This window comes from Arachis hypogaea, chromosome 2 (assembly GCF_003086295.3).
Source record: "Arachis hypogaea cultivar Tifrunner chromosome 2, arahy.Tifrunner.gnm2.J5K5, whole genome shotgun sequence".
NCBI lineage: Eukaryota > Viridiplantae > Streptophyta > Magnoliopsida > Fabales > Fabaceae > Arachis > Arachis hypogaea.
In genome coordinates, this window is record NC_092037.1 from 45,529,073 (window position 1) to 45,555,446 (window position 26,374).

The following is a 26,374-nucleotide window of genomic DNA, read 5'->3' on the forward strand; positions in this document are numbered from 1 at the left end:
AAAACTCAAATCAAAATTTCAACCCGACCAAAATGATCCTCTCTTCTTTCTCTTCATAATCATATGACTAATCACGGCTGTATTTAAGGTGAGTTGGCTTCTCCTTCTCCCTTTTGCTTTGGTTTCAAAGAAACATGCTTAAACATGTATTTTCTAGATGTTCTTCCTTAGGAATCATACTTAACTTGACTTGAGGGCTAAGAAACCTCAATTTACAGCAAGAGTAAGGTGAGAAATCTCATCCTAACACTCATATGAAGGTTCGGTCAGTTGAAGATTTTGTATTTAAAGTTGTTCTTAATGTGATTTAAGAGGAAAAAGTGCATAAAGAACACTTAAAAGCATAACCGGATTTGATGCAGCAAATCAAGGTAGGGTTTGGTAAAATTAATCTTAATTAATTGTGTTTGAGTTGTGTGATTATAATATGGTTTGGTTATGCTTGAAATTGATGGTTTATATGAGTGATTCTTGTTGAAATTCTGGTGAAAATTTGATGAAATTTGATGAAATTCAAGCTATGAACTTGTGTTCTTGTGGCTGCTGAAAAACAAAACCCTACCCTTAATTTGGGATTGAATTTGTGTTGAAATCAAGTGGAAAATATAGGTTTGATGGCTACAATTTTATTTTGAATAATGGTAAAAATCGGTTACGGAAAAGATTGAAAAACGGGTAAAAACGGAGAAAGAATCTAAAGAATTTATAAAGAACACGAAGAACACTTTGAGTGTGATGAAGAACAATAAAGAATTCTTTTTTGATCTTAAAAAGGGCAAGGAAGTAATTATTTTGGTGTTTTGGGAGTTAATTTGTAAATATTAAAAGTTAGGGCGGTTAAAGTAAAAATATTAAAAGTTACGGGGGTAAAAGGTCTATTTTAAAGTTAAAGGTAAAAGGTAAGTTAATTTTCGAAAATTTAATAATAAAAGAATAAATAATAATAAAATATTAAATGATATTATTTAATTAAAAATAATATTTTATTAAAAATAATAAAATAATGCAGAAAAAACAATTTTTCATAAAAGTTTTAGAAATACAACTTTAAGCACAGAATCTCATAATTACCTTCATAAAACACTTAGAGAGTAGTAATAACATATTAGTGAGGTAAAGATAAAGAAAATATAAAAAGTTGAAGAAAAGACAAAGATCGAAGAAAAAGTCAGAAAAGTTGTAATGACTGAAATAAATGGTGATTAGTGAGCATACTAGGAGCAACATTGTTAGTATTTGAGTTGCGCCTAGGGCTAGGTATAATATGAAAAGTTAAACTGTTTCAGTATAGACTTTATGAACCTATACTTGGGACATGCTAACTATTCATACCGAAATTTATGTAAGTTAGAAATACATACGTTAAATAGGAAAATCAGAGTTGAGTAAAGAGACAAAGAGAAAAGAGTAATCAGAGCAGAGTAAAAAGGCAAAGATAAAAGAGTAATATGATAAAGAGATTAGAAAACAAGCAGAGGGCTTGTTGAAAGGTCATTTGTTGCATTAAGGGAACTCTAGAGATATTTGTATGTTCATCTGCTGCATTGAGGCAGTCAGATAGATGGTGGTGCAACCATTGAAAACGCTTTTCTGGGATACTTAGTTATAATGCTATTCTGTAAGTCAGAGGATTCTTACAAAGGTATTGAGATAACACTTAACTAGCATATGCTCCTATAAATCAAAGGACTCATACAGTGAGTGTGTTGGGCAGATATAAATTAACTAGCTCTGCCCTGCAAGTTAAAGGACTTTTGCGATGGGTATTGCCAACAGGAAAGCCTTACCTGGTCAAAAGACACCGGATAATATCGGGGGCGGGTATGTAACCGACAAATGAGCTTATTACCTACACTAGGGCTAGACATGCATCATACTTGGTTGTGCATTTCCTCTGTTATGATTGTTGTATGAATGTATGCTTTCTTTGTTTGTATTCTATTTTCTGTGTCTGTGTTTTATTTTCATGTATTCTTCTGTTTGTGTTCTTCTTTCTGTTTTTTCTATTTTCCCTATTTGTCTATTTTTTCTGTTTACTAATTCTCTGTATTTTGCTATTTGTCTGCTGAACAACACAGAATTAATGAATGTAACTATTAACCCCGGCCCTACTAAGAACTTCCCAGTTCTTATCGCTTATCGCTCCCTTCCCCCTTCAGATGGAAGCATGAATATCCTTCCATAGTTCGCTGATGACCATTTCGCAAGGAGGATTCTACTCTAGGTAGTCTTTTGAGTCTAAGGTGAGCTCTGTTATCTGTTTATATGTATACGCCGTGAGACCAGCCAAAATTTACACCCCTTTTATCTATGAACTTTAGCCTAGGTCCTTCGTACGATGTTGCTGTTTTGTGGCCACTCAATAAAGTACCAGTTAGATGATCTTTGACGACAGATGATCGTGCAGAGGAGTATTAGATGATTTTCTGCCTTTGATGACTTTTCACCTGACTCGAGTTTTAAAGACCTAGAATGTACTTTCCCTCGCTTTTGTAGTTTAGAGGGATTAGGCAAGTATAGAATCTAGGCTAGTCTGGGTGCCAGCTTAGGGACTTCTTGAACAGGTCAAGGCCTGCGAGATTATAAGTATATATAAGTATATAGTTATTATCTAGTTATATCTAGGGGTGTTCTAACTAAGATCTATACTCTAATAAAGACTGGATAACTGAATGTTCTTAATCGCTTGATATGTAGTTAAGTGTGGTTGTTTATAACTGTTTTATCTGTTATTATTTGTGAATTAATTATGCATGATTCCGTTTATTAATCCAAACATTTTTCAAAAAAAAAAGTGCCTCGCTAAAAAAACTACGCTTTTAACAACAAATCAAACTCATAATAAATAATAGATAATAATTAGGAAGACAAGTTGGTAGCGCTCAGTTTTTGGTATGATCTAGACTTACTGAAAATTGGGTTGTAACAACTCCTCCTTTGTGGCTCTCTCTTTCTCCCTCTTGCCTCGGTTATGACTCGCGATGGCAGCTCGTGGGCGGATCGGCAGCGACAGCTTAGAGGCGTGGCCTCCCTCCAAGGCCCGACGACGGTGCGACAGTGGCAGCGAAGCCCCACGGCTCCGGCGCATCTCCCTCTTCTCTTCTTCTCCCTTTCCCGCGGCTCCCCTCTCCTCTTATCCCTTTATTTCTTTTCTTCTTTCTTCATTTCCATCTTTCTTTTTTAGCAGCTATTGCAGTGTTGTGTGTTGAATTTTGTGTGTTGCTAAAAGGGAAAGGTGGCGGCTAGGATTTTCTTGGATAAGGAGAATTGTGTGTTTGAGTGTAATAGAGTTAGGGTTAGGGTTTCAATTTGGGGATTTTGGAATTAATTCGGGTTGATGTTAATTTTAATTAAATTAGGATCTAGAGTATTAATTTGAAATCTAATTAAACCTATAAATTTACTTTTAGAAATATTATTTGTTGTATCAAATTACTAATTAAATTTCAATCAAATACTTGAATTGAAATTATAAGATAATGTAATTAATTTTCTTTATTTCTAAAACTTAAAGTATTAAAATATGAAAATATCAATTATTTAAAGTAAATCATATAAAAATTCTTGTTATTTTATAACTACCAACTTTAAATATAGAAAATAATTCAATAATTATAAAATTAGATAAAATACTAATTTAAATAGCCAAACCTCATTATTTTGAATTTCTAAAACTTTAAATTGTAAATAGAAAAATAATCCATAATTATAGAGTTTGGATAAAAACTTTAATTTATTTCAAATCCAATTAATCAAAATTGTCTTTAATTATTTTCAATAAAATAATTTCTGATATTAAAACTGTAAATAATATATGATTTAAAATTAATTTAAAATAGGACTTTTCAAAAGTTTTGGGTCTTACATTCTACCCATCTTATAAAAATTTTCGTCCTCGAAAATTAAGGTAATACATAAGATAATACAAAGCCTTAGTGCTCTACTTTTTAAATACTTTTTAGAAAAGTAAGAAATCTTAGCACACATATATAAATGTTCATATACCGGATAACCATAAGATTTAAATATACGAGTAAAGTATGATGTATAGGAGAAGATACAAGATAGACACGATGCAAAAAGGTTCTGTGGTTTCTAAATTTTACAAAAACTTGGAGGAACAAAATAGGATGCAAGTCAAGATAGGCATTCACAAAGTAAAGCGGTAATTAATGTGGCAAAATGCTACAAAGCATGATGGTATTTAAACAACGGATATAACGTTTGCTCACAGATTTTGTACTTACTTCAGAAATTTAACTTCCTAACTCCATCAATCACTTCACAACCCCATAACCGGTCACAAGCTTAACATCCACAAACTCTTCTGTGAGAAACGAAACTCCCACAACTTCTCATAATGTTGGACACTTACCGCTTCACCTTCTATATCCACAAACCACATCTTAAAGAACTAACACATCACATTACTATATCTAAAGGTCACACATGACATTAAAATAATTCTCAATTTTACTCAGAAGGGTACTATACCTCAGAAAGGACAAGGTCAATATCCGCAAGAACTTGAAAGGATTGTTGGGATCACATGTAATCAAGGATATACAAGGAATGAAGAGTGATGGAAAAAAAATTACTTTGGCAACTTCAAAAATGACCCCCGAATAAAAGAAGTCCGATAGGAACAATAAAAAAAAAAGCAGTGCAGTATTTTGAACAAAATCAAGTTGAGTCAAAGAAGTGTGAGTTTTACAGTAGAAGAATGTCTAAAATCGAAGACAAGGCTTACAAGACTCAAGAGTAGGATTAAAAATACTTTCGAATGCATTGCTCATAAAAAATGAAAAACTTTTTCAAAAATCATTTCATATTCTCAAAGAAAAAGTGTGCAAAAAATATTTTGTAAAAGTATCACAATGTATAAATGTGGCATTACTTTAATACAATTTCCTCAAATATTTAGACTTTTAAAATAAAATGAACACTAGTTTGGCTAAAAGAAAAATATTTCCTCAAATATTTAGAAAGATAATTAGGTATACAACTTATCCAAGGGTATGCATAAAACTCGGAAGGAAATCAAATATTTGTTCAAAAAGTTTCAAAGTTCATATTCAAACAAGCATGTATAAAAGTTACAGCAAAGATAGAAGAAGTCAAACTCTATTTAGAAAAAAAAATCCGAGGTAAAATTTGTTGTAAACACACTTTTAGCAAAAATAGGATTTCGGGTACGCAAACACCCTTCCACCTACGCATGGGTGTTAAAATGCCCATCTCGCATACGCATGCCACCTTTGCGTACGTGAGTGCTCGAAACAGACGAGTGTCTGAAAAAGTTCATCTTCGCGTACACGAGCCAGTGCTACTTTTTTTTAGCTTCATATAAAGAAGTGCATGAAAAATTCAAAACACTTTTATCAAAATCTAAGGAATGGTTTCAATTACAATCAAGCAACAGAAAAGTTTAATTTGAAATTTCTTCAAAAAGAATTCAAAACTTCTTTAAAAAGGTTCAAACTAAAACTCCGAGAGTATACTTGAAATCACCACCTCAAAAGAACATTCAAGAAGATTAGGAGACGCTAAGAAGGAAATTAACTAATCAATAGCAAACTCTCAAGAAAGAATCTTTGACTAAAGAACTCTGGTAAGAACAATAAAAGGATAAACGGTGCACTAAATTGGGACTAATTTAGGCTGACTCAGATAAGAATGAGATTCACAAGAGAAGAGAACTGAAATTAATGGTAATGCTCACAAGATGTAAAAGAATAACTAAGAACAGAATCAAGCATGACATCCATAAAAACAGAAACTTAAGGAATTAGTCCATCCTAAAAAGGAAAGATATGAGCCCAATATTTTCAAAAGAACAACAAATACGTAAATAATATATTATGCTAAACCAAATTCAACTTAAAATAAATTAGGTGAAGTTTATCAAACGAAGATCAACTGGAATAAAGACGAAAATCCTTTTTTTTAAGAATTTTGAAAAATACCTAAATACAAAATCAAGTAAAGATATGCATAAGAACTATAGTAAAGTTGTTAGAAAAATCAAGTTATTTTTAAAGTAAGTATATGTCTGTAAACCAGTAAAAGAACGGGCGAGGTATTGGAAATAAATAGTTTTTAAACTGTATCAGGAATTTTCAAAGTTTTATATAGAGAAGTGCATATCGAATCAAAAGCGATTCTATAAAATTTGGAAGATGGTTGTAATTACAGTTAAATAAATAAATAAAAAAACTGAATCACAATTTCTTTAAAAGGGACTCGGAATAAGAACTTAAAAAGGCACACTGCATCAAAATAAGTTCACAGTTATATCGAAAAATACATGAATCAAGAAGAAGAATTTAAACAAAGAGAGGCAGATACACTAAGGATTTCAAGCAAGCATATGCAATTAGGATCAAACAAGAATGCATATGAATAGAAGAATATGGGTGAAAAAATCAAACTACTCTTGAAAAGAAATAGCAAACAAGGACTTTAAGATAGGCTATGAAAGAACATGTCACATGATTCCAATAGAATTCAAGACACATAATGAGTAACCTCGAGAAATAGCTTCTAACGTTCCCAAAACACACGAATTGCGTTACCTATTTCTCGTATGTCGTCCATGATAACCCATTAGTGCTTCTATATACATAATCTGCTAGTTTTAAGCCAACCAAACTTAATACCAAGAAGTATGCGATGATAGACTAACAACATTAATCACTAGACCGTCATGTGCATAAAGCACTAATTCTTGTTATTCGAATAAGACTAATGCATGACAGGTGCTCAGAATATGCAATTGAAGTATAGTCAGTCCATTTTTCAGCCTCTACAGGAAAGACTGCTCTGATACCACAAATGTAATACTCTTACTATGAGAATGTCACGCTTCCGGCTGCGTCACTCAGATAAATTGGATATTACGACGACTCTAATAATAATTAATACTAAACTAGAAGTCTGTTTAAAACTTAAAGCCATATAACCTTTCAAAATATTTTCTCGTTGAAAACATATACTTACAAGAATTATTTATCACAAATTCTATCTCTCTTACAAAATTGGTAAAAATAAAGACGAGAAAAAAATAATAACTAAGATAATTGTTCGGTAGGGCGGTTACCGGACAGTTCGGGTGGATATTTGAGGGGGTGAGAACGCTTCAATCGTGGTCGTGCTGGGTTTGGACCTGCCGGGTAGCTGAGCTCTCGTTGTGGAGGGAAAGAGGGGGTGCCACCTGCGAAGACACTCCGACGCTCTAGTCAGCTAGTATGCAGGTGGGGAATAGGTTAGGTGGAAAGTGTGACGTACCTGGGGGGAGGGTAAGACCCTTCCCTTATATACCATGTTAGGTGTGGGTCCCAGGAGGGCAGAACCCGCCTTCTTCAAAGCTTCCTTGTATAGCTGTGGTGGCTAGCTGTCCCGGAAGGATGCGCGGGTCGGATAGGTTCGGGTCACCTGACCGTTGAGGTCAGGTGGTGATCGGGTCGGGTAGGCCCAAGTTCTTTCTTGGGCCAGGCTGTAACAGTGCCCCCGATGCGTGAGCAGCAGCCGTGTGGGCTGTTGGTGACGCGACGTTCCTGACCTCATGTGTTGTCGCCAATTCGGCTGTACATGGAGAGGACGTGCATCTTTCGCGCGTGCTTATTTGTTGCTGGGGTGATTAGTTACTGCCTCGTTTTCCGCGCCGAGCATTAAATGCTCATAATGGGTTTAAAACCCTTTATGCAAAGACTGATATGCCCCTCGATTTTCGCGCTCTTTTTGGTGGTGGTTTTAAAACTGTTCAGTGGTGCTTTCGGGAATCATTTGGCGATCATCTCTTCCAATTCCAATTCTGCCAACCTCCATCCTCTTCTACCTTATCAATTCCAAGGCGTTTGATGCTGCCTTCTTTCCAGATTTTTGCTATCAATACAGGTAACTTCTTTTATCTTTCTGTCATTCTTTTGCTTCTGCCATTACTTCTTTTGTGCATGCCGTATGTTTATCTTGCATGATGGTTGATCTTAGGTCCTAAGGGGGGGTTGCCATTCTTAGTGTGACTTTTTTTGGACCTTTTACGTTTTTAATCGTGTTTAGTCTTAGTTGGGGAATAGTGTGGGGGTAGCTTCTGTATTCGCTCCGAGCACCCGACCTCTTAGACTGACTGGATGGTCCCCCCATGTAGGTATGACTCGCACTGCCTCCCGGGCTTCCCCTTCTCCCATGGCATACGACCCCTACGCCTGGGTTGTTTCTGACGTAACGGACTCTCCCAACCAAATGGGCGAGGAGGAGCTCACCGAGTTCCGTCAGAACGAGTACTTATGCGGGGGGACCGACGAGGAGGCCAATTACGATGTCTTCGTCCCGGCTCCTCATGAGCGCTTGTACGAGCTCAACTTCCACGCTCCCCGAGTTGCCGATTGGATTTGGTTCTACAAATCCATGTTTACTCAAGTGGGGGTCCGTATTCCGTTTTCCGCTTTCCAAATGGCGCTTCTAGGTCGGGTTTCTGTGGCGCCGTCGTAGTTGCATCCGAACAACTGGGCTTCAATCCGCTGTTTCGAGATGGTTTGTGAATATCTCGAGCTGCCGGTGTCTGTAGATATTTTTCTTTTCTTTTTCAATCTTACAAACCCTTCGAAGGAAGGGAAACACAAGAAGGGGTTCATGTCCTTCCGGTCTGCCCAAGGTCGGAGGATTTTTGGTCTGTTTGAGGACTCCTATCACGGATTTAAGGATAAATATTTCAAGGTCCGCCCTGTCAAAGGTCGTCATCCCTTTTGGTTGTCGTTGGAGGGGGCACGTCTCATTCCGACTTATTGGAGCTTCGGGGCAGGGTCCAATGCCTTTGTTAAAGTATCCTATAAGGGCATGTCTGCGGTGGACAAGAAGATTGCCGATGTGTTGCTGGCAATCTTTGGGAGGAATCACGTGAATCCTCACCTCCTCATGGGTGACTGGGAGGCCAGTCGGAGCTATATTTGTGAGAAGTCTTTGCTTGCTTTGTCTTTTAGTTTCTTGCTTTTCCTAATAGCTCATTGCGACTAACAGACTTCTTTTTCTTTTTACAGTGGGAATGTCTGCCGAGATAACAGGTCTCCCTAACTTGTTCCAAACCTTCCTCTGCGCGAGTGACGACGAAGGGGGCAATAAGAAGTCTGCTGCTCCCCCGGAGGACAAGGCTGTTTCCGAGTAAGGGGCTGCGGCCGACGAGACCGGCACCTCGGCTCAGGGTGCCTTGGTCCAAGGTGACAAGGAGGTTCGCGTTTCCCCCTTTCGCGAGGTGGTCGGCACTGGGGGTTCGACGTCCAACCCTGCTGCCGATGACGAGGTGGAGGAGGTTCCTAGCCTCAAAAGGAAGAGGAAGATGTCCAGCAATCCTGAGGGGTTCTTACTGTGATGGAGAAGAATTTCAACGCCGGGAACTTTATAGATTCTCAGCTGATTCCTGGTACTGAAGAGCACTTTCATGAGTCATCCCTTGCCGGGCAAGCGAGGTGGATGTATCGTACCCCCTTGTGCGGCGCAGTGATAGCTCGGAAAGCCGAGTTCGAGCTGTCTGGGATGGAATCTCTTCGCAGGAGATTGGAATCCGCTGGAAAGGCTAATAATGAGCTTAAACACGAAGTTGAGACTCTCTGGGAGCAGCTGACCCAATCTAATGATAAGCTTGACGCTGCCGAGAAGAAAGCTACTGCTGCCGAGAAGAAGGTCGCTACCGCTGAGAAGAAATTGGAAGAGTCGGACGCTACGGTTTCACGTCTTGTTGAACGCAAAATGACTTTAGAGAGTCAGGTCGGCGCGGCACAAGGACGGGTGGCCGCGATGGAGAAGGAGAAGCAAGCTGTGGAAGCTGAACTGGCAGCGTTGAAAACAAAGTACAAAGATGTCGTCAAGCAGGGGAATGGCGCAATCCTGGCAACCGAGGAGGCCCTTAAAGCTCAGGTCAAAGTTGTTGCTCCTGACTTCGATACGTCGGCAATTGGAGTCTTCAAGGTGATCAAAGACGGCAAGATTATTGACGTTCCCAAAAAATGATTCCTTTTGTCCTGTATGAAACTTTTGGTTGGCCGTTTTGGCTTTTGTGAACTGTTGTTTTACCGGGTTGTTTGCCCATGTTATTATAATCGACACTTTTTATTCGTCTGGTTGTGTAGTCGTTTATATTCACCGTTATTGGTTTGCGGTTGTCATTCGTTTTACCGTATTGGTGGTATTCCGGCTAAGTTGGTTGAGCCGGGTCGTGGCTTTTCGTATAGCCATTTCGTATCGTGGTAAATGATGGGCTTTCGGGGTGATCAGTCCCGGGGCCGCGCGTTGTTGTTGAGTTGGGGGGTTTTTGCTTGCGTAGCAGAACAAAACAAAAGAGAGAAAAATTTGCACAAGTATATCATATTTGGAAATTGCGTAAAAGGCTCTGACGAAAAGTACAATTCAAACGCGTTAAATACTTAGCTCGGTGGTCGGTATGTCGCCTCATGTGCTAGGAGTAAAACCTTCTCAAGTTGCTCGCGTTCCACGTTCTTGGGACTTCTTTGCTATCGAGCCTTTCCAGCTTGAAAGTGCCTTTACCCATCACTTCTTTGACTCTATAGGGGCCTTCCCAGTTTGCTGCCAGTTTGCCTTCTCCTGGGGTCGGCAAGCCGATGTCGTTGCGCCTTAGGACGAGATTGTTTGGTTCAAATTCTCTTTTGAGCACTTTGGCGTTGTAGCGTAGAGCCACTCTTTGTTTCAGCGTTGTTTCCGTCAGATGGGCCATTTCTCTGCCTTCATCTATCAGGTCCTTCTCCACGGCTTCCCCTACTCCTTTTAGGAGTAGTCGTGGGCTCGGTTCCCCGACCTCTACGGGTATTACTGTGTCTAACCCGTATGTTAGTCGGAAAGGGGTCTCCTTGGTGGAGGTCTATTCGGTTGTTCGGTAAGACCAGAGGACCGAGGCGAGCTCGTCTGCCCAAGCGCCTTTTTTATTATCCAGTTGCTTCTTAAGCCCTAACAGGATAATCTTGTTCGCAGACTCCACCTGTCCATTCGTTTGGGGGTGTTCTACCGAGGAGAACTTCTGTCTTATACCCAGGCCAGTGAGGAACTCCGTGAACTTCTTGTCGGTAAATTGTGTGCCGTTGTCCGAGATAACGATCTCCGGGATCCCGAATCGCGTTATCACCTGTCTCCACATGAATTTCCTGCAATTGGATGAGGATATGCTGGCCAACGGCTCGGCCTCTATCCATTTGGTGTAGTAGTCAATGGCGACTATGAGGTACTTGACTTGTCCGGGGCCAACTGGGAAAGGTCCCAAGAGATCAACTCCCCATTGTGCGAATGGTCGGGAAGCCGTTAACAGGCTTAGCTCTGAGGCCGGTGCCCTGTGGAAATTGGCGTTCTCTTGACACTTGGTGCATTTTCTGACGAATTCTTTAGAGTCTGCCATCATTGATGGCCAATAGTACCCAGCCCGGATTAACTTTCTTGCTAAGGCTTTGCCCTCTATGTGATGCCCGCAGCAGCCTTCATGGACTTCCCTGAGGACGTAGTCCGTCTGGTCGGGGTGTAAGCATTTCAGTAGGGGCTGGTTGAGTCCTTTCTTGAATAGCTGTCCTTGAATGACTGCGTATTTGACCGCTTCCCTTCTCAGTTTCGCAGCATCCTTTTCGTCGTCGGGGAGTTTGCCATTTTCTAAGAAGCTGGTGATGGGGTCTAGCCATGAAGAACCTAGCCTTGATAGATGCAGGGTGACCGCCGGCTCCCTCGTCATACCTTGGATGAGAGACCGGTTGCCTTCTCCCGGTTTAGTGCTGGCCAATTTTGATAGGAGATTTGCCCGTGTGTTCGTTTCTCTGGGCACGTGGTGGACCGTGACCTCCTCAAACTTTTGGCTCAGATCCTTGACTTTTTCCAAGTACTTTTGTAATAATGAGTCTCTGGCTTGATAGCTCCCGTTTACCTGGGAGGTGACGACCTGCGAATCGCTGCATATTTCCAGCCTTGTTGCTCCGACTTCTGCTGCTAGGGTTAAGCCCCCTATGAGGGCTTCGTATTCTGCCTGGTTGTTCGAGATGGGGAATTCGAACCTGGTCGACTGCTCATATACAACTCCAGCCGGGCTTTCCAGGATGATCCCGGCGCCCCCAGAGGTCTGGTGGAAGGCTCCGTCCACGTGGAGCTTCCATCGTGCGCTCGTTTCTTCGGTTGGATCTCCCGTTACTTCTACTAGAAAATCTGCCATTGCTTGCGCCTTAATCGCTTGCCAGGGCTCGTACCGTATGTCATATTGGGAAAGTTCGATGGACCAGGTCATCATCCTTCCCGCTAGGTCGGGTTTTTGAGCACTTGTCGGATCCCTTGGTCCATTCTTACGACGATCCGGTGACCTTGAAAGTATTGTTTTAACCTCCGTGAAGAGGTCAAGAGTGCTAGGGCTAGCTTTTCCAGTTTGCTGTACCTTAGTTCTGCCCCTTGTAGGGCTCTGCTTATGAAATAGACCGGTTGTTGAACCCTCCCTTCTTCTCTTATCAGAACCCTGGCTAGGGCTTCTCCTGTTATGGCGAGGTATAGGTACAGCGGCTCCCCGACCCTTGGCTTTCCGAGAACTGGGGGTGCCGCCAGGATTTCCTTGAAATGTCTAAAAGCTTCCTCGCACGCGGGCATCCACTCGAACGCTATCCCTTTCTTCATGAGATTAAAGAATGGCAGGGCTTTTGCTATCGAGGCTCCGAGAAAACAGGATAACGAGGTCAGTCGTCCTGCCAATCTCTGGACGTCCTTGATACAACCCGGGCTCTTCATCTGGAGGATCGCTTGGAATTTCTCCGGGTTAGCGTCTACCCCTCTTTGGGTTATCATGAATCCTAGGAACTTTCCAGCTTCCATAGCGAAGGCACATTTGAGGGGATTGAGTCTCATGCCGTGTTGTCAGAGAGAGGCGAATACATTTGCCAGGTCACTCAGGAGGTCATCAGGTCGCATTGTCTTTGCGAGGATGTCGTCCACATAGACCTCTACAGTCTTGCCTATGAGGTCATGGAATATCTTGTTCATCAGCCTCTGGTATGTTGCTCCTGCGTTTTTTAGCTCGAACGGCATCACCTTGTAACAGAAGGTTCCTCCCGGCGTTATAAACGCTGTCTTGTCCTCGTCGGGACGGTGCATCGGTATCTGGTTGTAGCTGGAGTAGGCGTCCATGAAGCTCAGATAGCGGTAGCCTGCTGCAGCGTCGACGAGTGCATCTATGTTGGGAAGGGGGAAGCAATATTTTGGGCATGCCTTGTTAAGGTCGGAGTAGTCTACGCACATTCTCCATTTGCCACTGTACTTTTTTACTAGAACTACATTCGAGAGCCATGTCGAGTAGTCTAGTTCTCGTATGAAACATGCTTCTAGGAGGCTGGCCGTCTGCCTGGCCACCTCCTCCGCCCTCTCCCGCAACATCTTTCGTCTCCGTTGGGCTACCGGGCGCGCATCCGGCTTCACGGCCAGGTGGTGTGACACAATTTCAGGGTCTATGCCCGGCATGTCAGCCGGTGTCCAGGCAAACAGATCCCCATTGTCCCTGATCATTTCTACCAAGGGCTCCTTCAATTCATGTGGGAGGTTTCTGTTGACGAACGTGAACTTTTCCTCCGTGTCGCCGACCCTGAAATTTTCCAGGTCCCCTTCTGGTTCCGGTCTGGGCTTGTCGTCTACCCTGGCGTCTAGGTCAGCTAGGAACACCCCCGACGCTTCCTTAGAATTCTTTCTTAAGGACAGGCTGGCATTGTCGCAAGTGACTGCCGTTTCCAGATCTCCTCTTATGGTCCCCACGGATCCATCGTCGGTAACAAACTTCATGACTAGAAGCTTCGTGTTGATTATCGCTTCAACATCATTGATTGTCCTCCTCCCTAAGATGATGTTGTAGGCTGTGGAATCTCGGAGAACCATGAATTCGGCCATTGCCGATCTTCGGCCCTGTGCCTGTCCCACAAAGATCGGCAGGGATATTACTCCGTCTGGCTTGATGAAATGGTCGCCTAATCCGATGACCCCGTGTTGGTGCGATGATAGGTCGGTGTCCTTTAATCCTAGAGCATCGAAGATGTTGCGAAACATGATGTTTGAGTCCGCCCCCGTGTCGACAAGGATCCGTTTGACGAGGCCGGTTCCCACCCTGGCCGTGATGAACATAGGTGGGTTTTCGGGTGCCTCGTCGAACCATTGGTCTTCGGGGCCAAAGGAGACGTATGGGGGATTCTTTGAACTTCGCATTGGGGCGGAGGAGACCGCCAGGACTTTGGCGTCTTTCCTGTGAGCTGACCTAGACCTCGGCGCGGTGTTTTTGGCGGTTACCACGTTTATCACCGTGAGACCGTGGTCTTTGTCTTCTGGCTCTTGTCACCGCTTCGTCGCTCGGGTCTTGGCTTCTTCACTGTCTTGGTCGCGTTGCCGTCTCCTCGGCTCCCGTATGAGATGGGAGAATTCAGAGAGTTTGCCATCTCTTATTGCTTGCTCTAATGCATCCCTTAGGTCAAAGCAGTCTTGTGTTTGGTGTCCATAGCCCTTGTGGTAGTCACAGTAGAGGCTCTTGTTCCCCCCCCCCCCCCGTACGGTCATTGAGTGGTCGGGGCTTCGACAAGATCCCTCTCTCGGCTATTTGCTGGTAAACTTCCACGATGGGAAGAGTGAGTGGAGTGTAGTTGGTGAACTTCCCGATCCGGGGAAACGGTCTGTGTGCCTTGGTCGGCCCTCCCTCCTTGGCTTGTTCTTTGTGTCTCTTCCCATTACCCTGTTGCCTAGGTTGATTGTAGCCGGAGTGCCGTTTATTGGCGGCCATGACCTGGCTGACTTCTTCGTCATTTATGTATTCCTTGGCCACCGTTTGGATTTCGTGCATCGTCCAAACTGGTTTCGTGGTAAGGTGTTTTCGGAAGTCCTTGTTCAGGAGGCCGTTCGTCAGGCAAAGGCTGGCCACCGAGTCGGTTAGGCCGTCAATTTCCAAGCATTCGTCGTTAAAGCGATCCAGGTATTTTCTGGTCGGCTCTCCGGGTCTTTGGGTTATCCCGAGCAGGTTGATCGGGTGTTTTGCCTTTGCTATTCGCGTTGTGAACTGAGCCAAGAAGGCACGGCTGATGTCCGAAAATCCATAGATGGATCCCTGCGGGAGGCCGTTAAACCATCGGATCGCGGGTCCGGCTAGGGTGACCGGGAAGGCCCGGCACCTCACCTCATCCCCTACTCCCTCCAGATTCATTCTAGCCTCGAAAGCCATGAGGTGTTCCAGAGGGTCTTGGGTTCCATCGTACCTCATGTCCGTTGGTTTGTCGAAGTGCTCGGCAACCGGACCTCAAGGATGGACCGATGGAACGGGGTGGCACCCATTATCATGGGTTGCCGCGTCCTCACAGGCCTTCCTTCCCCGCCTTCGCGATCTCGTCCCGTGTGGTACGTTTCCCTACCTCGGGAGTAGATGATTGTGTCGTTTCGTCTTCTCGGAATGGGAGAGTCTTCTCGGGTGCTTTCCGCTTCCGTTATGGAAGCGGAGGCGTGCCGGGGGTGACTCCGATTGGAATCTCTCTCCCGGCTCTCTGGGGACGGGGAGTAGGTAGGATCGGTGGTCCGTCGATCGTGCTCCGGATCAGCTAGTTGTCGTTCCAGGTTCTGGACTCTGTGGCGTAACTCCTGCATTATTCGGGCGCTGTCACCGCCAGTTCCTCCGAAAGGTCACGTCTCTCGCGTCCTTGTGCGCGGTTCGATACGTTGCCGGGGGGACTTTCGTCGCCCTCCCGGTGAAGCAACGGAGGCTGCCGCCTCTGCGCCAGCTGCTCGGCCTTGGTCTCCAAGGCCCGGCACAACTTCCATAACAGTCCCCACAGACGGCGCCAATGTTCGGTAGGGCGGTTACCAGACAGTTCGGGTGGATATTTGAGGGGGTGAGAACGCTTCAATCGTGGTCGTGCTGGGTTCGGACCTGCCGGGTAGCCGAGCTCTCGTTGTGGAGGGAAAGAGGGGGTGCCACCTGCGAAGACACTCCGACGCTCTAGTCAGCTAGTATGCAAGTGGGGAATAGGTTAGGTGGAAAGTGTGACGTACCTGGAGGGAGGGTAGGACCCTTCCCTTATATACCATGTCAGGTGTGGGTCCCAGGAGGGCAGAACCCGCCTTCTTCGAAGCTTCCTTGTACAGCTGTGGTGGCCAGCTGTCCCGGAAGGATGCGCGGGTCGGATAGGTTCGGGTCACCTGACCGTTGAGGTCGGGTGGTGATCGGGTCGGGTAGGCCCAAGTTCTTTCTTGAGCCAGGCTGTAACAATAATACAAAATATTAAATAAACAGAAAATGAAATAAAACTCTTCTAAAACTTTATTGCCCATATCCTAAAACAGAAAAATCTGTAGAAAAGTGAGAAGATCGTCCTTGCCGTTCTCACTATAGGATTACAGAAGTCACCATCCAACGTCGGACACATTGCAAAGCTCAGTTCCGTGGAGTATCTTGCACGCCTCTTCAGATTTGAACTCATCGACCAGGAGTTCTTCGACAACGCACCCCTCGACTGTTTCGGCCTCCTCCAAGCCTGACGACTGCAGTAAAACTCTTCCCAAGTTCATCACACATTCACACTCTTAAATGTTGACCTACACACCTTTGAAATTCTCTCTTCGATCTCTAGTAAAGTTGCTCATGCTTCTTCTGTATCGAGCACTACAAATATCTTAAGTAACAGATAGATTTAACTTTACACGTTACAATGATGTATTAGGTTTACTCAGTTTATCAAATCATTCTTTTGGCAGGGATAGTGTAATAAATTTGGTCAATTAATCGATTTCAAAGATCGATGTCTCCTACTGACCTACTTAACTTTAGGCAACTGAACACCAAATTCGAAATTGGCCCCTACTACTTCCAGAACCTGAGAAACATCAAATAGTTCCAAGCCATTATTTTTGTATCATCTCATCTCATCTCATCTCAACCTTCACTTCCCCATAACACACATGAAATAAAAAAAAAAAAAAAAAACTGAAAATAAAATAAAAAAAGGAAGAAAGGAAATAATTGCAGAGCTTCCATATGTTACATGGCTAGACGAAATACAGTACTAATTATGTTTCCCGTCATGGAACTGAGCATTTTTGGAGGATTTAAAAGTCTCCAAAAATTCTTTAGCCTTCTGTAGCTCCTGCTTCTGTCTTGACTTATCCCATTTGTGCTCTGCTGCTAATATTTGAATCACTCGAGGCAATGCCCGTCCTGCTGCATCAGTGTCGAGGAAAGCAAGACGACTCCTCCTTGCAATGAAATCAATGGCAGATTCACAATATTCATGCCGTGCACAGTATGCCACCTCCGCCTCCAGAAAAGGGTAACCATGAGCAAGTCGCTTACCCAAGCATTCATCCTACATACAGAATACATATTCAATACAACCTTACTGATTGATGAGACAACCAAAATTACAAAAACTAGCATCAAATGCAAAAGCAAATGGTTAAGAGTTAAGACAGAAATTAATACCATCTATGATTATATAATGTGACAACTAAACTTCACAGCATATTGAATATTTGGACTTTATAATTTAGGCACACCCTTAATGCCATCTCTTAGAACAAAAACAATAAAAAAAGGAAAAAGTCAAATCGACTGAATCACTGAAAGTACTGTAACAAAAGGCATAAACCGGAAACCCGTCCTGTAGATGGTGAAATTATAATAGATCAACATCATTAATGGCGCCATATCAGTAAGCCACTCTATCAACAGGAATTCCAACTATGTCTAATACATTGATCAGTTCATACCTTCAAAGCCTGTTTGCAGAACTGCACATATCAGTGATATCGCAAAATAGTTTATATATACAAGCCAATGATACACCCCTTCCTCATATGTGAATTATACTATAGAATGTCGTCTTCTGTATATAGGAAAAAATAATAGATTTTAGAGGGAATAAGTAATAGTTTATAATAAGAAAGAAATACTTGCTTTATAGCAGTACACCCTCAGGATACGAGAGTTTCACATTTATCCTTGATCTTATAAATAGCAGTACCAGCCACACTTGTAAAATACCTGATCTTATTTTACCCTGTTTATCCTTGATGCATTTCATTTTGTATTAAATACACTGTCATTTTATGTCTACTTTTAGCAATCCTGTAAATACTCATTTCCCCCTCTTTAGTGTCTAACAAGGTATAGCCTATCAAATTCTCTATTCTCACTTCACTGGCAGCATTAAAGATTTAATTGCTTATACTTTCTGCACAATGTCTGTATACCCCTCAACATATTTTCTACATATCCTCGTTTAGGCAAAGTTCTTTTGCTTTTCAATTTTCAGTTGCCATCACTTGATCCTTAAAACCCTATCTTGGTCATTTCTCTTTACTCTGTTAGTAAGTTGTATACTCATCCCCAAGATATCTTACATCAGATAGTTACTCTTTCTCCAAGTTGTATATTCTGTTAGTAAGTTTTATACTCTGCAAACTTATCGCCCCACTCTTAGACATTCTTATGAGATGTTCTTCTAGATTTTTGAAACAAATGTTAGCTACTAAAATTGTACGGCAAATATATTTGTAAGTACCTATGTCTTCATTGTGTTCCATGTCTTGCCTTTCCCTTTCTATGATCACATCTCCAAAAGCACCATCTCCTCTGTCTTATAATCCTTTCTTAGTACCTGTTTTTGGGACCACATTGCCACACTTCAAGCACATTCTTCGTCAAAAGAGTGAAAGACTTATTTAAACATTCCAGCATTAGTCCCTTTGCTAAGCACCATTAGAAACAAACAGCAACCCCACAGAGATGCCAGCGGGCAAACCACCACCCTGGGGGAAAAATCTGCATACACACAACCAGCGAAAGCTACACTGGAATATTATTGTCACGCCACCATCATTGGCATCGAACTATTGCTATTGCTGTTCTCTCACCATCTTGCTGATGCTGCCCTCCTTCCTCTCTCTGTCTAAAGCATTCTCTCCTTCCTCCCTTCCTCTGACTCTTGATGTCGTTCTTCTTCTTCTCCTCATTCTATGCTCTCTCTTCACGGCTGGCCCAACTTCCACCATCAGCAGTCGCCTTGATGAGACATCTCACCTCTTCTTCCAAATCAACTACTACAACATCAACATTAACTAAAAATACCAAAATCAAGACAACACCACAGAGTTCAAGATATGAGATAGAAAGAGAAGAGTATGGATGGAGGGCCTCCTTAGGAAGGCATGAAGTGGCAGCACTCGTTTGAAGAACTAGGGTTTTCTTCTCAGAGAAAGGAAGCAACTAGAGAACAGACGACCTTGGTCTAAAAGACACCTAACCCTATCCCACAGACCTACTTGTCTGAAAGCATCTGCACCAAGCAAAGATATAGGCATAGACAGCACATTGCTATAAAAGTTTGGCTTCCTTGCTTCTCCTAAAACCAACAATCGCAATCAATACAAGCTGATCCAACGCTCTAGGACAAACTCAATACTCATCAAATTACCAAACAGCAAGTTCCATTAGAAATTAGTCATAGAAAAGTGAAAAAACAGATATGCCACTGGTTCTAAACTAGCAACCAATGCACATATTAGACAAAATAGCCTTCTGAGGTCTTTGATCCTGTATCATTGGTGTTAATTCCAGTCAGCACAACTGACCAATTAAAGGGTTTGACCTTTGAGGGATGCTTTGGATTTCCAAATAGATTGAGAGGTTGTGATGAAGCAGTAATGGTCTAAGCAACTTAAGCAGATAGGTGGGTACCAAGAAATGATTTTATATCTCTAGAAAGATGCATAGTTGATAATTCATTTAACTTCATGGTCTACAGAAAATGATCAAATTAGAATCTGATTTGATCGCGATGGCACCATGGATCGATAATCTCAACTAAGCACCCAACTCATTGATAAGATAAATCAAGTACTAAGTCATTATAAAAAGTTCTTGTGCAAATACTGCTATGAAAAACTTAAAATATATACATGCCAACCTGAGCAATGGCAGCCACTCGTTCAGCCAATGTTCCATATGCATGAGACAAATGCTTTGCAGACGCAGTGTCCATTACCCCAGGAACAACTTTACCCTTATATGATATTTTCATGCGCATATATTGTTGAGTAAGAACTGTAAAAGAAGCAGGATCCCACCCTTCCCCACCAACAATATGGAGATTGTTAGTCACACATCCACTGGTGGGGGTCAGCTTCCCAGACTTTATTGCTGCATCGACAGCATCTTCTGCCATGCTGAAACATATTCTAACCAGAATCACAATAGGGACATTTCATGCTGGAATCAAAGTGAGTAAATGCAATAACTAAATTAAGTTGGAAATGCAATTAAATTATGCTCGTTAAATTGACCTACTGAATGGTCAAAAGGTCAATGTGTTTAAGTTCCTAACTCTTGCAACATGTTAACAACGGTCAACAGCTTTTGGCTTGGTCTATACATTACCTACGATAGGTGGTCCACTTGCCACCAGTGATAGTGATCAAACCAGGGAGATCCTCGCAGACAACATGATCCCTGGAGATACTCTCTGTATTTTTTGCTGATGGATTCATTGCTAATGGGCGAATGCCACTCCAAGCAGAGAGAACATCAGTGCGCCGGACCTAAATTTCCATAATTATTTAGTTCTCAACAGATGAAAAAAAAGGAGAAATCAATAAAGAGCAAACGAGTCTATCAATATGGAGTGACGTCTAACTTGGAATATCAAATTATTTTTCCTTTTCTTTAATCAAGGTTTCAGAGGGCTGACCAAGTTAATTAAGAGAAGGGGGAAGGTTCCTACTTCCTACAAACAAATATATTGAATTCTATGGCAGTAGAGCAAGAAACATGATGCGATATACTGTTTATGGCTAAGATGATCTAAAAATATTTATAACTCAGACAATATTTATGAAAATATTCAATTCTGCATCTAATTCAAGAAATAAAATGATAAATAATGAATTTAAAGGTTTCCTGTACTGAGTGGCTTGAGGTATATCATACTTTAACATTAAGGTAATCAGATATAGCATCAAGTATGAATTGTATTTCATCTTCATGTGGTTCAGGGAGAAAAGTAATGGTGGTGTTAGAATCTGTAGTCCCAGCTACTGTTCGTCCTAGCCATGGTAGCATGAAAACAACACGGCCATCCTTTGTTTTAGGAACAATTAGGCCCATTCCCTCGGGAGAATAATAATCAGGGAGTATGATATGTACGCCGCTACTTGGACAAATCATATCTCTTGCATTTTTGTCAGCCATTTTCCTTATGGAGTCGCAAAATGGGCCAGCCGCATTCACAATTACTTTTGCATATGTATCAAATTCTTTGCCTGAAATATATATATAAAAATAGAACTTTTAACTATTGAGGTATTGAAAAACTAGTTGTTAGGTTTAAAAGTCACAAACTAAGATGTATGCCAACTGTTACAAATGCAACTGGAAGTTATTTGTCACTTGATTCACATTAAATACTAAATTAAATGACATCTGAAATCCTTATTAAATGAACCGACCATATTGATATCAATATATGATCATTTTTGTTCTGATAAAATCAATCTTATTCTTAAAAATAAATAACAACAAAAATAATCGTAAAAGAAAAACTCAACAATGCCAACCCACAAGTTCCTTACAAAATACTCCAGTTTTTCACTTTCATATTCCACTGCAACTTTTTTTATTTCCCTCTTTTTGATAGAAGGCAGCAGCTTTTTCCCCTAAAATAAAACGCAGAGGAATGTAGGGGGAGTTGGCTGTGACTACGCACTTTAAATCTACAAGTGATTCTTCAAACTGTGTCCTACCGTACAATATATAGGTGTCCTTCAATATATCATGCAAACGGAAAGGTAAATCAAAGATATCTAGACTAACAAAATAAAATAAAATTGCATGTTACCGGTCAAAGTGTCCCTTATTTGTGCACCAATTATCCGTTCACCAATATCATCCTTCAGTAAAGATACAACTTCAGCATGGTTCAGCACCGTTGCACCAGCTAATGCAGCAGTGCAAGCCAATCCAACATTAAGTCTAGCATCATTCATTTGCCCATCGTAATACACAACAGTGCCTCTCAGTCTTCTACCTTTTCCCTCCTTTGCCAAAGTGGGAAAGAGCTCAACAGACTCCTCTGTAGAGTAAAATCTTGATAAGTGCAATAATCGTGCTCCAGCAATCAAGTCATACATTTTCAAGCCAATCCAGTAGTACACTACTTCAAACCAGTCAAAACATGGAGTCATGCAAGGCAAAGCATTGCACAGGTGGGGTGCATTGTCAATAACTTGTTTACGCTCCTCGAGTGCATGGAATACTAACTTTAGTTGGCCATAATCAAACTTAAAGACGGCTTTCTCCAAATAACGAACACCTAATAATTTATATAAACAGTTAAACATTAGATCAACACGTACTAACACCATAAAAACTGGAGAACATAATATATATCTACTAACTATTTCTTTATAGAATTCAAAATATTTGAGTAGTCAATTTCTACAGTGTTAAGATTAAAACTGAAAATGATTTTGGAATTATTTTAAAAAATGACAAGGGTATGCAATAATACTAAAAGCAAGTTAACAGAAGATCTGTAAGAAACCAAAAACACAGAAAATAGAAGGAGTGATATGCTTGTATTATTCACACTGATAGTAAAAGAGAAGATAGAAGAGAATCAACTCGAAGCAAAGGGAAACAAGGCACTACAGCAGCCTTACCCTCCAAGCCGATTCCCAATCTCAGCCTACCTCTCTCCAACTCTGCATCCCCCTTATATGCCTCATCCCCTATCTGAAAGCATCTAAGCATTCCCTTGCTAAGACACTCTTACAAGTTAGTTAGACGCTGGAGGGCCCACTTACCCACTTAATCTATCCATTCATTGATTTTACCCAATTCCCAAACTATCACTGAATTTACTATGTATACACCAGCAAACCCTTAGGAAATTTGTCATTAAAGCTTACAATATTCCCCGCCAAACCTACCACCTTGTGCTCAAGGTGGAAATCAGGGAAATTAAGCTTGATATCTGCTGCTAGCTCCCAAGAACTTTCAAATTCTGGCATGTTCTGACATTTGATCAGTATGTCAACCTTGTGCTGAGAATTCTGTTACCCAACCACAATTTCAGCAAGAGACCCTCAATTTCCAATCTGCAGCAAGGTCCTTGGGTAAGGGTTGGCAGCAAACATTTCAGTAGTGCACTTTTTAAGCAGGGATACATGGAACACAAGGTGCACCCTTGACTCTGGGGGAAGTTTCAATCTATTATGCAACAGCTTCCACTCTTTCAACAACTTCAAATGGGCCATAAAATCTTGGTATGCATTTCTGAGTCATTCTTGAGGCAAGTGTCCTCAACCTATAAGGTTGGATCTTCAAGTGCACCATGTTCCCAACTTAATAATGCATTTCTCTTTTCTTCTTATCTACCTGATTCCTCATACGACTTTGGGCATCAGTTAACTGCCATTTCAGTTCATCTACGACAGCATCCATTTCCACTAACATTGGTTCACTTCCTCAATGGCAATGGTGTTTCTGCTCTTTGGTAGGCTGTGGAAGGGTCTGGATGATTCAGGGCTTTGAATGGAGTTGTCTTTGTGGATGCACTGTAAGTAGTGTTAAACCACAACTTTGCCGAGAAGAGAATCCCAGGCCATTGCTTAGGTTTAGTTTCCACGAAACATCAAAGATACATATCAAGGCACGGATTTACTTGCTCGGTTTGACAAACGGTTTGGGGATGATATGCTGAGCTGTATTTCAGCTTAGTACGAGCTTGTCTAAATAGTTCTGACCAGAACTCGATCTATGACAACAAACTTTGGGAACCCGGCAGTCTCACTATCTCCTTAACATATAGGGAAGCTACATCCTTAGCTGTATACGGATGTGAGAGGCCCATGAAGTGGGAATACTTTGGGAGACAATTCACTACCACCAAAATAGTATCGAGCCCCTGAGCTTCAGGTAGTCCCCCATTGGAATCCATTGAGATGTCTTCCCAAACCTGAAAAGGAATGGGGAGAGGTTGCAGCAACCCCGCTGGTGATAGCGTCACCTCTGGATAAACATCTGGATGGTTCCTTTCATACCCTCCCACCATAGCTTCCTAGATATTCTCTTGAACGTCCGAGGAACACAGAGCGTCCTCCTAACACTGAATTGTGGATTTCTTGAACGAATCATGCGAATACAGGAAGAGTTCTTAGGTTACACCAGCCTCCCCTTATAGTACACTCATCCTTTTTTCATATCATAACCTTCATGTGAACCATTTCCCAGAATCAGGTTTTGCATAATAGACCACAGGTTGGCATATAGGATAGAAGATAAGGGTTGGAAAACGGAAAGAAGTGGCGGAGGTTAGGTGGTAGTCCAGTTACCCGCGACGGTGGTTGTAGATTGCATGGTAAATATAGGATAAAAATGTAAAATCAAATGTTTATATCAATTTGTAAATTAAATCAACTCCTATTTTACATAATTAATTCCAAACACAATACATTGCTAATTCAATTCATTTCAAATCAAATCAAATCAAATCAAATCCGAAAATACTTTGTTTCAAAAACACCACGTCGTTCCAACATTTAGCTAGTTTATTCTTCTCCATTATTTTGTATCCAAGAACAAAAAAAAATGAAACTTTTAAAGGTTAGTTTCTTAATTTGACCGTCAAAGATGTAAGATATATCCTTCCAAATACTGCTCTCTCCTGCCTCCAAAGATACGATGGATCTTTCCACATTTTAGCCACTAACTCTATTAGATAAACCCCACCCTTGGAGAGTCCATGTCGGGTGGGTTTAATTAGTTCCGGACTCAATTCTAATATTTTATCGAGACCATTTTAAAATCTTACTCTTAAAGATTAAATTTAATAAACATTTATACAACATTTATAATAAAATAAATTAATTTTAATAAAAAATGACACCATATAATATAAAAATATTAACTAAAGTATGAAAACATAACATTTTATTACCAATTCTACCCTAAAATATATTTTTTAGTTATAGAACTTGATTTCAGACCAGATAATGCCTACCCAAACCATGGCCAAAACTCAAGCCGAAAATTACAAAATTGACAAATCAAAAACCCAACAAAATATGCTGTGGACCCATGCTTGATTTTTAGTCAGTCCTGCTGTTGAACGCCCCTAAATTATTAATCACACCTAATATAAGGGGGTGTTTGGAAAAACCCGAGGCCAGTTATGCACAAAATGTGGCCTAGTTCTTTCTAAATTACCGTTTGGTAGCCCCGCAAACAAACAAATTAAATTTTATTTTCTGACTTTTCTCTCAATCAATTTAAGCCTAAAACTAGTATAAAAAAACAAATAAATTTAAGTTGGTTTATATCAAGCGAATTTTCTCTCAACAATATTTTACCACCTTTGCTAACGTCACCAACTGCCCACCATCACCGCTTACGACTATCGACCGACGCCGACGATACACGAATGACCATCACTATACAGCTAGTCCGTAACATAATCAGTTTTATTTTGCACCTAATTATCTAGGTGTTTAGTTGTCAAACACTCCCAAAAGCCACCAATTGCAAATTCTCGTGCCTAGAATGTTCAAACAATTTCAGTTGGCGTTCACTGGCAAACAAATCAGACATACCTCCATGTATGAGCTTAGTGGAGCGGGAGGAAGTTCCCGAAGAGAAATCCTCTCTCTCAACGAGACCAACGCGGAGTCCACGTGTCACGGCATCCAGTGCCACGCCCGAACCCGTGGCGCCCCCACCAATGACGAGAACATCAAGGGGGTTAGCTGGACTGGTCCCGATAAGCGACGAACGCTGGACTTCTCTTGATGGAACGGTGGCGCTAGGGTCGTGGATCTTCTGCCGGATGGCGGCAAGGTGGGATCCACCGCCACCATGATCATTGGCAGAGACTGGAGGAACGAGAAGGATTGTGCCGCCATATGCAGTGGCGACGGCTGCTACGACAGCGGTGCCGATTCGCCTCAGACGAGCTGTGGCAGTCATGGAAAAGACAATTTTAAAGGGAGAGAGAATTTGGAGGGGGGATGATATTTCTCTATATTGAAATGAAATGAAATAAAAAGAACTTCTTGGATTATTTTTTGGGAATATGTCTCCGGAATCAAATTTCTGTCGATTGTTGTAAAATAGTAAAATACTTGAGATGTGATCTTTTTTCTTTTATCCAGTGCAAGGCTAAAACGTCCAAAGAAGAAACAAGGCAAAGTATTTAATGCAACTCTCCTAGAGAGCTCCATTAAATATAGTTACTAAGAATAAAGTTACAATACATACACGTCTTTTTGGTTTATAAATTTTATAAGTCAGGTCAAATTCAACAAAAATTATTCTCACCCAACTCAAATGTGTTAAATACTCGTGTTA

General features: G+C 41.4%; 2 protein-coding genes across 8 annotated transcripts; both read right to left on the minus strand.

Annotated features, from left to right (window-relative positions):
• Positions 1-14,509: 14,509 nt before the first annotated feature.
• LOC112724661 (uncharacterized) lies at positions 14,510-15,247 on the minus strand. The gene has a single exon (XM_025775422.1). The coding sequence runs from the start codon at positions 15,245-15,247 to the stop codon at positions 14,510-14,512; it is 738 nt and encodes a 245-aa protein (XP_025631207.1).
• Positions 15,248-16,646: 1,399 nt separating this feature from the next.
• Positions 16,647-26,161, minus strand: LOC112743718 (glycerol-3-phosphate dehydrogenase SDP6, mitochondrial). Of its 7 annotated transcripts, XR_003172237.3 has the most exons (8): positions 25,621-26,121; positions 21,867-22,340; positions 20,960-21,291; positions 20,411-20,571; positions 19,941-20,199; positions 18,537-19,071; positions 17,743-17,858; positions 16,821-17,339 (listed from the first exon to the last, which is right to left on the minus strand). XR_003172237.3 is itself a non-coding variant. In XM_025793031.3 (6 exons), the coding sequence occupies exons 1-6, from the start codon at positions 25,991-25,993 to the stop codon at positions 17,040-17,042; spliced, it is 1,899 nt and encodes a 632-aa protein (XP_025648816.1). In that variant the 5' UTR covers positions 25,994-26,161; the 3' UTR covers positions 16,647-17,039. The 7 variants fall into 7 exon arrangements, 4 of the variants coding, with proteins under 4 accessions (XP_025648816.1, XP_025648829.1, XP_072073448.1 ...); XR_011872615.1 differs by lacking the exon at positions 18,537-19,071 and having other exon boundaries at positions 16,647-17,339; XR_003813325.2 differs by lacking the exon at positions 17,743-17,858 and having other exon boundaries at positions 16,647-17,339.
• Positions 26,162-26,374: the final 213 nt, after the last annotated feature.